General features: G+C 37.4%; 1 protein-coding gene across 3 annotated transcripts in view; it reads left to right on the forward strand.

Moving 5' to 3' along the window:
- Positions 1–14,790, forward strand: part of CFAP54 (cilia and flagella associated protein 54) — a 291,595-nt gene that overhangs the window by 102,078 nt on the left and 174,727 nt on the right. For all 3 annotated transcript variants that reach the window (XM_045463273.1, XM_045463270.1, XM_045463272.1), the window contains 3 exons: positions 518–665; positions 3,319–3,474; positions 8,358–8,480. In XM_045463273.1, the coding sequence (XP_045319229.1) occupies positions 518–665; positions 3,319–3,474; positions 8,358–8,480 (427 nt within the window). The remainder of the gene's footprint in view (positions 1–517; positions 666–3,318; positions 3,475–8,357; positions 8,481–14,790) is intronic.

Below are 14,790 nucleotides of genomic sequence, written 5' to 3' on the forward strand. Positions count from 1 at the left end.
TATTGGAAACAAAGTCGAAGACTGCAGATTTCACAGTTTTGCCAATGTTTGGCACTGTTGACTGCAATTTAGGAAAGATAATTAGAAATAATCCAAGAGTTATTAAGACTCTGCCTCCTTTCTTCCTTTTCTCCCTGCCTCAATCTTTCTCCTTTCCTCTTTACCCATGGCTGATTTTGCTATAAATGACCCTTATTTTCAGAAACTTTATTAATTGAAATATTATGCTTCTGAAGATCTATAGTGATTTCATTATATTGATAGAAAAGAAGTTTACATAATAGAACCAGAAAATTTTGCCAATATTTATTTTTATTTGTCTCTGATATATTTAATTTTCTTAGCTGTGAACTTGTTGTTAAACATACTCTTTAATTTTAAACAGCTGTATGAGAGAAGTTGTTCCACAAATTTTTGCTGTTATTGTGTAGATATTAAGAACCTATCAATCTAAAAATGCATGTTTACATGATCATTTTATGTTTATGCCTGTGACAGCATTTACTTCCTTTTGCAGATTACATTCAGATATTTTGGCAGAGACTTCTTCAATCCTCTTATACCTTTTTCTTAGAAATATTTTTGTAACAAGTGACATTAAAATTAAAGAAGAAAATCTTTTCTGTGATAATATTAAAGGCAATGAGATTTTCCCCTCTCAACAAGTAAGTGAATTAAAGGGACTGAAAATGTGCCAATTTCCCTTTATTTATTTCTTGATGTTTCAAGTTCATGTTCTTTCGGGATTGTGTATCCTGATTTGTGGATAGACTGAGAGATCATTTTATGATTGTGCAGGTTTATTTGATATTCCAAATAGGTTTCATAGGCCCGAGTTCATATATATTTTTCTTCTTTTCAATTGATCTTTTTTGTCTCTGTAAAAGTAGTATAAATTTCAAATATTCAAAAAATGATAAGGTATAAAGTGAAATCTATTGTAATTTTATTGCTCCTAAAAATACTATGAGTTTGTTTTCTCTGTTTTTTTAATGATATCTGATTTATAAAAGTATGCATAGGCAAATTATTATTTAAAAAAATTTTTTTACAAAAATGCCTTCACAATCTACTTGCTATTCCATAATTTGCCTACTTAACATTTTTTTTTTCAACGTTTATTTATTTTTTTGGGACAGAGAGAGACAGAGCATGAACGGGGGAGGGGCAGAGAGAGAGGGAGACACAGAATCGGAAACAGGCTCCAGGCTCTGAGCCATCAGCCCAGAGCCCGACGCGGGGCTCGAACTCACGGACCGCGAGATCGTGACCTGGCTGAAGTCGGACGCTTAACCAACTGCGCCACCCAGGCGCCCCGCCTACTTAACATTTTTAATAATTTATCTTATACATGTTTTCATGCAGGTACATATCAATTTACCAAATTCTTATTTTTTAAGTTCTTTTTTTAAAAAAAAATTTTTAATGTTTATTTATTTTTGAGAGAGAGAGACAGAGTACGAGCTGGAGAGGGGCAGAGAGAGAGGGAGACACAGAATCCGAATCAGGCTCCAGGCTCTGAGCTGTCAGCACAGAGCCTGATGTGGGGCTCGAACCCACAAACTGTGAGATCACAACCTGAGCCGAAGTCAGACGCTTAACCGACTGAGCCAGCCAGGCACCCCTTATTTTTTTAAGTTCTTAGTTTATTAATCCTCTCATGAAAAATCTGCACAATCACCACAGATAAAGTCACTGTGGAACCTTTATTCCTTCTGTTGTCCAATCTCTGGCTTACTTGTTGCTTGCACCAACCTTGGCTTCTGCAGTTCCCCTGACTTCTTCATTTTGTTCTTACAGTCCTTTCCCTGTTTTCTGGAGGTCTGTTTCTTCTCATACAGGCCATGTCTTGCAAGTCTGGGTTCATTTTTCTGTGCATCATCCAAGGAACAATAAATTTTCTGGGTTCATTTTTCTGTGCATCATCCAAGGAACAATAAATTATGCTTAAGCCAGTTGTCTCGCCACCACCAAAATGGGTTCTGAATCCAAATACAAAGATAGCATCTGGTGTGATCTTGTCCATTTTGGCTTGTTTTTCCTGAATTTCTATCTCAGGGACTATTGCCTTTCTGGGGTGAAGAACATCAATGACCGTTTGTTTCCATACCAAATTTCTTTTTAATTTTAATATTGCATTCCTGTACAGAGGCAGGAATGTAACCCATATTCTACTGATGGATTCTCAGGGTGGTTATCAGCATTGCTGTGTGTACCTTTGCAATCTTATAATGCTCTTGCTTTTAATAACAATCCTTTGCTATTTTTTTTCCATTCTAGATTGAGTGTCACTCTTTGTCCCTCTCCCTCTTTCCTTCTTTACTCACTTTAGCTACATAGAGGCTTTTCCCGTGTGTTTGTTTTTCACAGTTGCTTTTTCCTACCCTTGCATTTATTCATTAGTTAATCAACCAATAAATTGTTACATGAGACCATGCCAGTGTCTATGGATCCAAAAATGAAAAAAACATGACGCTTTTGTCCAGGGAAAGTTCATGGTCTTACAGAGCCCAAGCACTCGTAACCATCATCCTGTTCTTTATGAGTTGCCCTTAGTTTCTTCTTTCAGCATCCAGTCTGAAAATGAAGGCAGGCTTTTAGTACTTCAATCAATGAATTCCAGAATGCTAGACTACCATTCTAGTAATAACTTACTCTATGGAAATTTCTCAATGCCAGTTTTCTGTGTATGTTATTTTATAGGTATATATAGAAAAATAATGAAATCTTCCTCCAGGAAAGGGAAAGGAAAAGTAAGATAAGATTCTTATTATTTTTAAGTAACATTTAATCACAAAAGCCTAACTTTCTATTTCACTACCATTTTTATTTAAGTAGCACAAGTATAATAGAAGATTAGTTTGGTTCATTGAAGATTCATCATTTTTTTTTTCACAAATCCAGAAAGAAAATGGGACTGTTAATCAAGTGAGGGACAATATTACAGAGATATAGTATTTTAATTATTATTTGTTATAATTTATGTTTTGAAAAAGCTAGATTTTTTCTAACATTAAAATATAGCCACGTTTTTATTTTACCAATTAAAAAAGATTAGTTCCTTTTTCATTACTAGTGGTATTTCTATTGTTTTACAAAATATTCTAAAGATTAATTCTAAGATGGTATTATCCATATGTAGCATTATTGGGAAATTAGAGTTGTTCTTGAGTTTAGATTTTCTTCATACCAACATTTCAACATACCAATGTGTTGTTAAACCGGCAGGATCACATTTCCTACCCTTTCTTCTCCTTAGAGGCATATTAATTAAGCACCTGATGTTCCTTTCCGGTAACAATACCTGTTTCTTTACAGATTGCTAGATTAATTGAATGTGAGAGAATATTAGTGGCATTGGACCTTAGCAACTACCTAAATGATTCCAGTTATGCCCTTCAAGCTGTGACTCAGTGTTATGGCCTCCTTGCTCCTATAATCTACCACAATGTTGTTTTGGTACCTGTTGTGCAGGTAAGCATATTCACCCCACCCCCTTAAAAATAAGGATATTTTTTACAAAGGCAATTCAACAATGCATTTTGGAAAATGAAAAGCAATGTATCTCTCATAACGTACAAATAGGTCAAAGACAAGTTACGAAATTTCATGAGTTGACTGAAAAACATTTTAATAATTTAAATTATATCTGGGCAAACAGACATAAATAAAACATAAAGGCTCAAGGGGCGCCTGGGTGGCGCAGTCGGTTAAGCGTCCGACTTCAGCCAGGTCACGATCTCGCGGTCCATGAGTTCGAGCCCCGCGTCAGGCTCTGGGCTGATGGCTCAGAGCCTGGAGCCTGTTTCCGATTCTGTGTCTCCCTCTCTCTCTGCCCCTCCCCCGTTCATGCTCTGTCTCTCTCTGTCCCAAAAATAAATAAATGTTGAAAAAAAAAAAAAACATAAAGGCTCAAATGTGTTTCTCTGAAAACATTCAGCCCCATTGCTGTCCATGTTTAAATACTGGCAATCTGTTTTTCTAGATTTTTTAAGTCATTTCAATTTGTATGCTTTTGTAATGTTAGAAGCAGCAATACTTATTCAAAAACATATTTTTAAAGCCATCATCTGGGGAAAAAATTGGCGAATGACCCAAGAAAAATTACTTGGGTGTCTTGGTGATGGAGAAACTGGAATTTATGGAAAAAGAATAAGGGAGAGCTGGGTGAAGGGGTTATATTAGTTGTTTATTCTTCCTAACAAATCACCATAGTGAATCTATCTCATAGTTTCTGTGGGACAGGAGGCTGGAAATGGGTTGGTTGGGTCTTCTGCTCAGGGTCTCTTCAGGCTGAAATAAAGGTGTTGGCCAGAGCTGTGATCTCACCTGAGGCTCTGGAGCCTTTTTCAAGCTCACTGGTTGTTGAGAGAATTTATTTCCTTATGCTTATATGATAGGAGGTCCTTAGCTCCTGAAAGCTCACCGCCAGTTCCCTGCCACATGGTCTTCTCCATAACATGGCAGTCTGCTTCCTCAAGACCATCAGAAGAGTTCCTATAATATTCATGAAGTCTTATATAACATAATGTAGTCATGAGAGAGAAGATCTTATCACATTCACAGGTCCTACCCACATGTAAGGAGAAAGGATTATAACAGAGCTTGTACACCAGGGAGTCCACATCTTGTGGACTGTTTTAGAATTCTGCCTACCACAGGGAAGTAATGAGAGAGGTAAGGTTTTACTGCAGATACTTATAGAAAGTTTTCATCATCATCATTGTTGTCATCATTATCATCATCATGATCAACTCAGATTTTGAGAACCAAGAAGATGTGAGTGATCTCATGCAAAGCATAAAAATTTTTAATTCACCATGGAGAAAACTAACCAGAGGGCTTAAGTAATTTAACAAATATTTGCCTTGGAATGGCTATACTGGAGCATAGACATGCTCCTTCTCCCGTATTCCCTTAAGCTCAGCTGCTTGGGAGATCTGCTTCTAAAATCCAAAATCTCAACTCATAGTTGGCAGCCTTCCATGTCGTTTGTAGATTGAATGTAAAGCAGTATTCTCAAGTGTGGAATATGCTTTCTTCCAAACCCAAAGGCATTGTCCTTTCTTCTTAGAGGTGAGAGATGCCAGATGTCAGACCTACTCTGGGGTAGGGAGTTTGTTTCAGCACACCCGAGATGTTTCATTAATGTGGCAGTTTCCTGAATCTTCATCAGGTTTATTCCTACCCTCTGGAAGGCATGTATCCTATCAGGGTCTTTAATGTACTTGCCTTTTCTTGCTTTTTATGTCCAATTAACATTTTTTTAAGTGTTATTGATGTATTGGTCCCATGTTTTGAGAAATGTCCAGAGTGTTCAGGTCCTTTCATAAAATATGTCAGAGGGTGGGAGAGTTACCATTGCCCTGGGGCAAGATGCTAAATATATACTTTTGTCTTCCCAGTATGAATGGGAACTTTTTCTGGTACTTCTTCCTCACAGGATAGAAAAGAAAATATTAGCCATGACAATGCATGGCTTTTACTGTCTTCTAGCAAGGATGCCACATTGGGGCCAGCAGCTGCAACTGGTGCTCAATTGGTTGAGTTCAAGATAATCCACTGTCATCCTGTAGCATCCCACTGGTTTAGAATGCCTTTAGCTATAGCTCAGAGAATAGGTTATAGCTCTGAGGAAAAGCCTTAAGAAAGGAATTTCTAGGGGCGCCTGGGTGGCTCAGTCAGTTGGGCATCCGACTTCGGCTCAGGTCATGATCTCACAGTTCGTGGGTTTGAGCCCTGCGTCAGGCTCTGTGCTGACAGCTCGGAGCTTGGAGCCTGCTTCAGATTCTGTGGCTCCCTCTCTCTCTGCCCCTCCCCTGCTTGTGCTGTGTCTCTTTCTCTCTCTCTCAAAAATAAATAAACATTAAAAAAATAGTTTAAAAAAAATAAATGTAAAAAAAATTTTTTTTTTAAAGAAAGGAGTTTCTAATTAAATTGTATTGTTTGGAATAGAAAAGTGAAAGAGAGGAGATTCTAGAAATAGGCCTCAATATGTATGAGAATATAATATATGGCAGAATTGGCATTCCAATTCAGTCGGAAGAGAATGGATATTTTTGGTCAATGGTAGTGAACCATTTATTCATCTGATATGGATGGATATTCATCTGAAAGAAAATAGAGTTTGACACCTATATTGTACCATATATAAAAAGTCCAGACGTACTAAAGATTTAAATGTAAAATAAACACAAAACTCTTAGAAATAACAAGAAAGATAAGAAATATTGACTATATTTGTGGCAGCCTATGTGTGACAAAAGGGATCATAACAAAGATAGTAGAAAATTTATAGATTTGGAAAAAGTGTCCAACCCTGACAAGGATAAGTATATATAACAAAAAGTCTTACAAATTGACAATCACTTAGTAAAAGAATGGCCACAGGGCATGAATAGGCAGTTTATAGGAGAGCAAATCCAAGTGGCCAAGAAACATGAAAAGATGCTCAAACTCTGAATATCCCAAGAAATGTACATTAAATGACTAATGTAATACTGTTGACAGAATTGCAAAGATCTGTAACTCCTCTTCCTGGTCAGGACAAAGGGGCAAAGGCACTCTCATTCATTGATGGGGGACATGTGAATTGTTGTAGGCTTTGGACTTTGGTAAAACAATCTTAATTGTCATTAAACTAAATCTAATTTTAATTAAAATTAAAAATAAATATACTTGACACAGCAACCCCTCTATTAGTAATTTATCCCATAGAATAAAATCCCCAGTTAGTAAGATGCTGCTCCTGGTTCTGGTCCTTGGTTCCCAGATCCACGTGTTCCACCTACTGGGGACATAGTGCCATGTAACTATCATTGATTTAGAGTGTATACTTTGCCCTAGAAGATGGTGCTTCGTCCTCACTAGGTACCATCAAAGCTGGTATCTCAGTTGCCACTCATATTGGCAACTGAGCATTTATAAGGGTGTTTACTATGGCCATTTGGGTGATAGCAAAAAAGCTGGAGACAGGGGCACATGGGTGGCTCAGTCAGTTAAGCGTCCGACTTTGGCTTGGGTCATGATCTCACAGTTCGTAGATTCGAACTCCACATCAGACTCTGTGCTGAGAGCTCAGAGCCTGGAGACTGCTTTGGATTCTCTCTCTTTCTCTTTCTGCCCCTCCTCCACTCACACTGTCTCTCTCTGTCTCTCAAAAATAAATTAACATTGAAAAAATTAAAAAAAAAGAGCTAAAGACAAAGAGGCAGTGTAGTAGCAGGAGGATGGCCAGTATACCAGATTGTAAAACATCAGCTGTGAAAGTGTGCAACGTGGAGATTCTGGAAATGGCTGAATAAATGATGGTTGTTCCACACTAAATCATATTGTGCAGCCATTGGCAATAATGAATTTGAGCTATACCTGTAGACTTGGAGGAATTTTTCATAAGACATGGATGAAGGAGAAATGCACAGTTCAAACAAGGGTTTATACATCCCATTTTGTAACATAACATTAACCCTCCCTCTATGTATGTTTATGTATTTAGATGTATGTATATGATTATAAGATCCTGGAGAAAACTACAAAATTACTGGGTTGCTAACATGATTTGGAGATATGGTATAGTAGGGTGGAGGCAGGTGATGATGGGGAGGAATTAAAGAAGCATTAAAAAATACTCATAGGTGTATAGTAACAATACTAATAATATTGTTAGAATGGTGGCTTGAAGCAATTAGTGTGCTCACAAAAGACCAATATCCATATGTTAATTTGTCCTTTGATAATCTGGATGACTAATAGATTGATGCAATCTCAGCTCTACTTTTCTGACAGTAATGTTGCTCAGAACAGGGCAACAGTATTGAAAACTAAACTTAATTGTCTAGCTCTTGACCAAATTCAGGATCATATAATATGAAGTAAGGAGACTAGGAAGTAAATGCTGATATGGATAGATTTCTTGGGATATGAATGCTTGGTTTTAATTTTAAAAGAAACTATTATTTCAAGTACCTGGTATCACTTTATATTTAATATGGTACCTCCTTCTCTATATGTTTTTTTGAGGTCCTCCTAAGTGTGGGTGTGTTTTTAGTGTCTCGTATATGTAATATTCTGCCGATAATTTTTATGGCACTTGTCAAAATGTGCTTTGGTTTGTAATTGCTGAATACTTATTTTATCCTCTATACTAGTTTTCAAGTTACTTTAGATGAGAGACTCATCTGAAATTGAATATATTAATTTTATCTCAGAGTACATTCTTTTATACATGAGAAGCAATTCATTGATAATTATTGAAAATAATAAGACTTGATGGCTTAAAACTTGCGTGATTTGAATAGGACATTTTGTAATGGGTGAGGCTATTTGTCAACAGAAACTCTTCTGCTTCTATTTTTTAGATCTTGATAAAGTGTGTGGTGGTTTTGCAGGGACTACCAAACATTGTCCACTTAAAGAAACATTTTGCAAGTTTTGAAAGTGTACAGCACATGATAGCTTGTTGTGTCTTCTACATAACAAAGGTATTTATCTTATTCTTTGCCTCATATCATAAAACTTAGGAATAGCAATGATTTAGAAAGCTACTTTTAATTAACTTTTAAAAATACTTTAAAAAATAATACCTACAAAGCATTTTAGCTCAAAAGTTGCCTGAGTGGGTCAGTTGGTAAAGCCCGGAGGGTGTCTCTTAGGCCAGGGAAAAGGGTGGAAAAGAGCACAATTTTATGGGACCTCATTCACCTTGGAAGCAAGAAAGAGCCAAGAAATCAGAGGCCAAGAGGTAGGCTTATTTATTTTCATTGCTTGGCTCAGAGGCCCACATTGTGTGTTTCTTCAAAGGCTTCAGTTGTCTCAATCCAGTGAAATTCTTCAAAGAAGGGCCTTATCTGTGCCTGCATATTTTATATGGTTTTCACAGGATTTTTGTGATTTGGTCAGGGATCTGGAAGAATACTGCCTTGGTGGGCTGATTTGATCCATCACTTTAAGTTTGCTTCAGTGAGGGTCTTGAAACAGAGAGACTTTTACCTTTACCTTAGCAAAGAAGTCATGATTTGTTTTTCTGACCTCAGGAGCAGAACGTCATATTCTTTCCGTCACCCACTGGTTTACCACTGCTGGAGACGCTTCTGTAATCTTGTTTGTGTAGATACTGAGGGAGGATAGTCATTAGCAGGAAGAGAAAAATAATAACTCACTTAAGAGGACTCAGAACTCCAAGGGGCAGGACAAACACCAGATTAATTGTGGTTTTTACTCTCACTATATTGGAAAAGACCAGAGGTAACTTGGAAAAAAAAAGAAAAAGAAAGAAAATCTTCAAGGTGGTGAAAAGCAATTAAATAGTCAAAAAAAACACAACAACAAAAGATCTTTTGTAACTGAACAAAAAATATTTGATTAAAAAAATTGAACAGATGAAGATTGTGGTTACTGGTATTTCTTGAGTCAAATCCGGAAGCTCAAGAAATACCTGACCGCATAAAATGGAATTATGCAGAGATAAATTCAGAAGGCAGACCCAGAAGTCCTAACATGAAACAAAAGGAGTTCCGGAGGTAGAAAATTAAAAAATAGAGAATAGGCTCCCTAAGTCCCAGGCAGGATTAATGTAGGAGCATATGTGTTGACACTTGGTGGGGAGATTCTTGAAGTCCAGATATAAAGAACAATCGTAGTTTTGAGACACGAAGAACAGGTTATTTGCAACGGAAAGACAATCAAGACAATCCGTTAGCTTCAAACTTTTTTATCAGCAGCAGCAGAAGCTAAAATACCAGAGCAACACTTGTAGAATCCTGAGGGGAGAAGACCAAGGTCCAAAACTAATAGCCAGGAAAGATAGCATTCATTTGTATGGGCAAAATAAACATTTTCGGAAGTGCAGGCATTTAAAAATATTCTGCCCATGTACTTATCTGGGGAAAACACTTGAGGAGATACTCCATCAAATGACAAGTGGTTCAGAAGAGAAATCCCAAGACAGGGAAAGACAAAAAGGGGAGGAAAAATGGGAGCAATGAACCTTGCAATATATGTATTATTAAAATTAAATAGGCAATAATGATATGATGTGGATTTTGTAATATAAATGCTAAGTAGGGATTCTTGAAATAGAAATGTTATCTTTGAAAGAAAAAACTTATTAGTAACCTAGAACTTAAACTTTTATTTTGTTTGGGGTCAAGGAGAGGAGAGCAGGTAGAGATTCTTGGTGCATGTTGTGTGTTTTAAAAAAATACATATAGTATAAAAAATACATATACTATAAAATTATTAGTTTCTCTTAATAGACTATATATATTTAAAAATAACTCAGGAGGGGCGCCTGGGTGGCTCAGTGGGTTAAGTGTCTGACTCTTGATTTCAGTTCAGATCATGATCTCATGGTCATGAGATCAAGCCCTGCATGGGGCTCCACGCTTGGCATGGAGCCTGTTTAAGATTCTCTCTCTCCCTCTGCCCTTCCCTCTTGCTCCCTTCCTCTTTATCTCTTATGAATAAATAAATAGATAAAATAAAAAATAAATAAATAGATGTCTCAGGAAAATGTAGCTAGGTGCAAAACTATAAAGCACAGTAAGACTTGTAAATTGACAGGAAGGAAAAATGAACAGAGGAATAACAGGCAGGAAAAATGGCTAATTCAGCAAAACTAAGAAAGAAAAAGAGATAGTATTTAAGATAGAAGGAATACAATCAAGTGTATTAATTACTTCACTAAGTGTTAATGAACTCAGATGACAGAGATGGCCAGATGAGCTAAAAAGTCAGATTCAAGTGGGGTGCCTGGGTACTCAGGTAAGCATCTGACTTCAGCTCGGGTTATGATCTCATGGCTCGTGTGATCTCGTGGCTCGTGAGTTCGAGCCCCGCCTCAGGGTCTGTGCTGACAGCTCAGAGCCTGGAACCTGTTTTGGATTCTGTGTCTCCTCTCTCTCTGCCCTCCCTCTCTCTCTACCCCATTCTCGCTCTGGCTGTCTCTCCCTCAAGAATAAATAAACATTAAAAAAAATTTTAAGTCAGATTCAAGTGTTTATAATTGTAAGAAACACTCATAAAACGTCTCCTTAAAAATCAGGTATAGGAGATGCTGACTCTTAATAGTGTGATTCATTATTTGTAGAGATTCTCTAATGCTATAGATAACGATATGAAAAATTTTATGATATTAAAAAACTGGGGCACCTGGGTGGCTCAGTGGGTTAAGTGTCGGACTTCAGCTCAGGTCATGATCTCATGGTTTGTGAGTTCTAGTCCCACATCGGGCTCTGTGCTGACAGCTCACAACCTGGAGCCAGTTTCAGATGCTGTGTCTCCCTCTCTGTCTCTGCCTCTCCCCCTGCTCAAGCTCTCTCACTCTCTCTCTCTCAAAAATAAATAAACATTAAAAAAATTTTTTAAAACAAGTATAAATTAATCTGTAATTGTTACAGGTCTCCAAAACTCATGAGAATCTAGTAAGCATTATTACAATCGAAAAAAGAATTTATAAAATGATTATGAGATGCTTTCAAACTGATATTTTTATACTGTCAGTAACTGGTTAGAAATGGAGAGAAGAAAATATACCACTTTATAATATACAATATTTTAAGACAAATACCATATGATTTCACTCCTGTGGAATTTAAGAAACAAAACAGATGAATATAGCAGGGAGAAAAAGGCAAACCAAGAAACACACTCTTAACGATAGAGAACAAACTGAGGGTTGATGGAGGGGAGGTGAGCCAGGTTGGGTTAAATAGGTGATGGGGATTAAGGTGGCACTTGTTGTGATGAACACCAGGTGTTGTATGTAAGTGAGGAATCACTAAGTTGTACACCTGAAACTAATATTACACTGTATGTTAACTGGAATTTAAATAAAAACTTGGAGGAAAAAATACAATATTTTAAACCTAACAGAGTGCTAAAAGACCCAAACAAAAGAACTGTGAAATCTACTGAAGGGCACAAAATAAGATCTGAACATATGGCAGGCCACTGCAGGTTCCTGAATATGAAGACTTAATGTCATAGAAATATAAATCCTTCCTAAAATAATATTTAAATATAACACAGATCTAATCAGAATCCCAATGGGGTTTCTCTGAAACTGATTAGAATAACTTAAAGTTCTCAATACATACTAAGACTTATTATAAGGCCACTTCAATAAAAAATGGTGTTAACAAAGTAATAGGCAAATAGTTCAGAAGAATAGAAGAGTCCAGGAATAGCCAGTCCCAGGTCTACAGAAGAACTTAATATATGACAAAGGTGGCATTTGGATTTATTGGGAAAATGATAATTTATTAAAATATTTTATTTAAAAAAAGGTGTTGGTATAACTGACTATTCATCTGTAAATAAACAAAGCCAGAGCTCTACCTCCTACTATAAACAAAATAAAGTCCAGATGGATATTTGTATGGCCTTGAAGTCAGAGGAGACCTTTCTCAAAAGGGCATATAATTTAAAAGGTACACAGGAAAAGATAGATAAACAGATTACATGATAATTAAAAGAAAATTTTTTATGGCAAGACACTATTAACAAGGCTTAAAGGCAAATATTAAAAATATATTTGACAGATACAGGATTATTAACATTGCCTCATAGAGTAATCAATGGGAAAATATGAAATAATTTTAAAGTATGGGAAAAGAAGAATCAGATTTATTTTTAATTATGAAGGATGTGTTTCAGTCACCTTGAAAAGTGGAGTAGTGAACAGGTACCAGATGATGAATGGCCCTCTAATGAGGTCAGAGAAGAGCCATTCAAGGGTTTTAAACCTGGAAATGACATAATGAAATTTGCATTTTAGAAAAGAGAAATTATTCTGGTGGCACAACAGCTAGTAGAGTGGGATAAGACCTGAAGCAGGGAGGGAGTTAGAGGGTGAGAGATGATAAACTGAACCATGGCAGTCTCCCCTTATCTGCAGTTTTGCTTTCCACGGTTTCACGTACCCACGGTCAACTGCATCGGGAAGCAGATGGGCCTCCACCCGATGCGTTGTCAGAAGGTCAGCGGTAGCCTAACGCTGTGTTGTGGTGCCTGCGTCATCCACCTCACTTCATCTCATCACATAGGCATTTTATCATGTCCCGTCATCACAAGGGGAAGGGTGAGCACAGTACAAGATATTATGAGAGAGACTCTGCTCACATGGCTTTTATTACAGTATACTGTTATAAACGTTCTATTTTATTATTATAGTTGTTATTACTCTGCCTAACTTATAAATTAAACTTTATCATAGGCACATATGTATTAAAAAAAAAAAAAACATGTATATCAGGATTGGTGCTATCTGAGGTTTCAGGCATCCACTAGGGTCTTGGAACATATCCCCCATGCTTAAGAGGGGAGGCTACTATAGTGTGAAAAAGTGGGAGATAGAATTGAAAGGATTTAAGAGTTATTTATGAGATAGAGTTGACAACCTGTAAAACTACTGAGTATGTGGGGATACAAGGCAAAGAGGGGAGAGTCAACAGTAATCCAGCTATCTGGACTCAGCAGTTGAGTGAATACTATTTGTTGGACTCTGGAGAGGGAGTAATTTTGTATGGGAAAGAGAGAAAAGATACTGAGTTTTGAATATATTGACTTTTGGGGCTAATAGGATATCCAAAGAGGTGTATATTATATAATTGGAACTACCGTCTTGGAGTTCAAGAGAGGCCAAATATGTATAAGGACAAAGCCATCATTAATATATGGACTCAAATGAACAATATAAATAAATGATATCGTCTGGGGACAGTGTGTAGAGTGAGAAGGGAAGAGAATTATTTAAGAGTGCACTAAATCCAAGGGGCCTGTCCTGCTTCCATTAGTCAAGAGGAAGAAGAGGAGAGTTGATTGGTCCACAGCTGTTTTGTCATTCCCAACCTCAACCTTGAGAATCTCTCTGGTGCTATCAGCGCTGCCATTATCATGTGGTGTAACCAGTGAGAAAGCAGGAGTCCCACATAATCCAAAGTGCCCCTTTCCATTTCTAATGTTACAATTATACACACATTAATTAGTGTTATGCTGACTAAAAGTATATCTTCTAAGGTTACTTTTCTTTGGAATATCTTCTCTGCTTGGCGTCCCCCACTGCCTGCCCCCCAGATTTGTCCATCAGTATTTCCAGGAGAGGAATGTCTTTTTCAAATAAAAGAAGGCCAGGTTATACTCTCTTTCCAGGGTACTGGACAACTACTCACTTTGCATTTAAATAACTAATAGCAGCTACTGTAATGTTTCTTCCAGAACAAAGAAACTATTCCAACGCAGCTTGTAGGTTGCAAGTTGCCAATAGCAACTTCTCCTGCTAAAAACCAACCAACCAGGGGTGCCTGGGTAGCTCAGCTAGGCATCCAACGCTTGATTTTGGCTCAGGTCTTGATTTCACAGTCCTGAGACAGAGCCCTGAATTGGGCTCTATGTTGGGCTTGAAGCCTGCTTAAGATTCAATCTCTCTCTCTCTCTCTCTCTCTCTCTCTCTCTCTCTCTCTCTCTCTCAAAACAAAACAAAACACCAACCAACCAACCAACAAACAAACAAACCAATTCTGCTTATCCAGGCACTCCACATTTGACCATTAAAGGAGAGGAGCCAGGATAGGGAAAGGATGAGGATATAGGAGCAAGATCCCTGAGAAGGCAGGAGGCGGTGAGTCCTAGCACAGGTGGGAGGGGTTAGTCTGGATGGGAGATTGACCTCTCTCCACTAACAGGAGAGTAGGATGGCTGGAGTTACAGGTGAGTGTGTAGGTAGGTTTCTGGACAGGAGATAAGCTAGTTTCCCTACATTTCCTCTGTGAAAAGGAAGCAAGGTCATTTGCT

The sequence above is a fragment of the Leopardus geoffroyi genome, chromosome B4, assembly GCF_018350155.1.
Source record: "Leopardus geoffroyi isolate Oge1 chromosome B4, O.geoffroyi_Oge1_pat1.0, whole genome shotgun sequence".
Classification (NCBI taxonomy): domain Eukaryota; kingdom Metazoa; phylum Chordata; class Mammalia; order Carnivora; family Felidae; genus Leopardus; species Leopardus geoffroyi.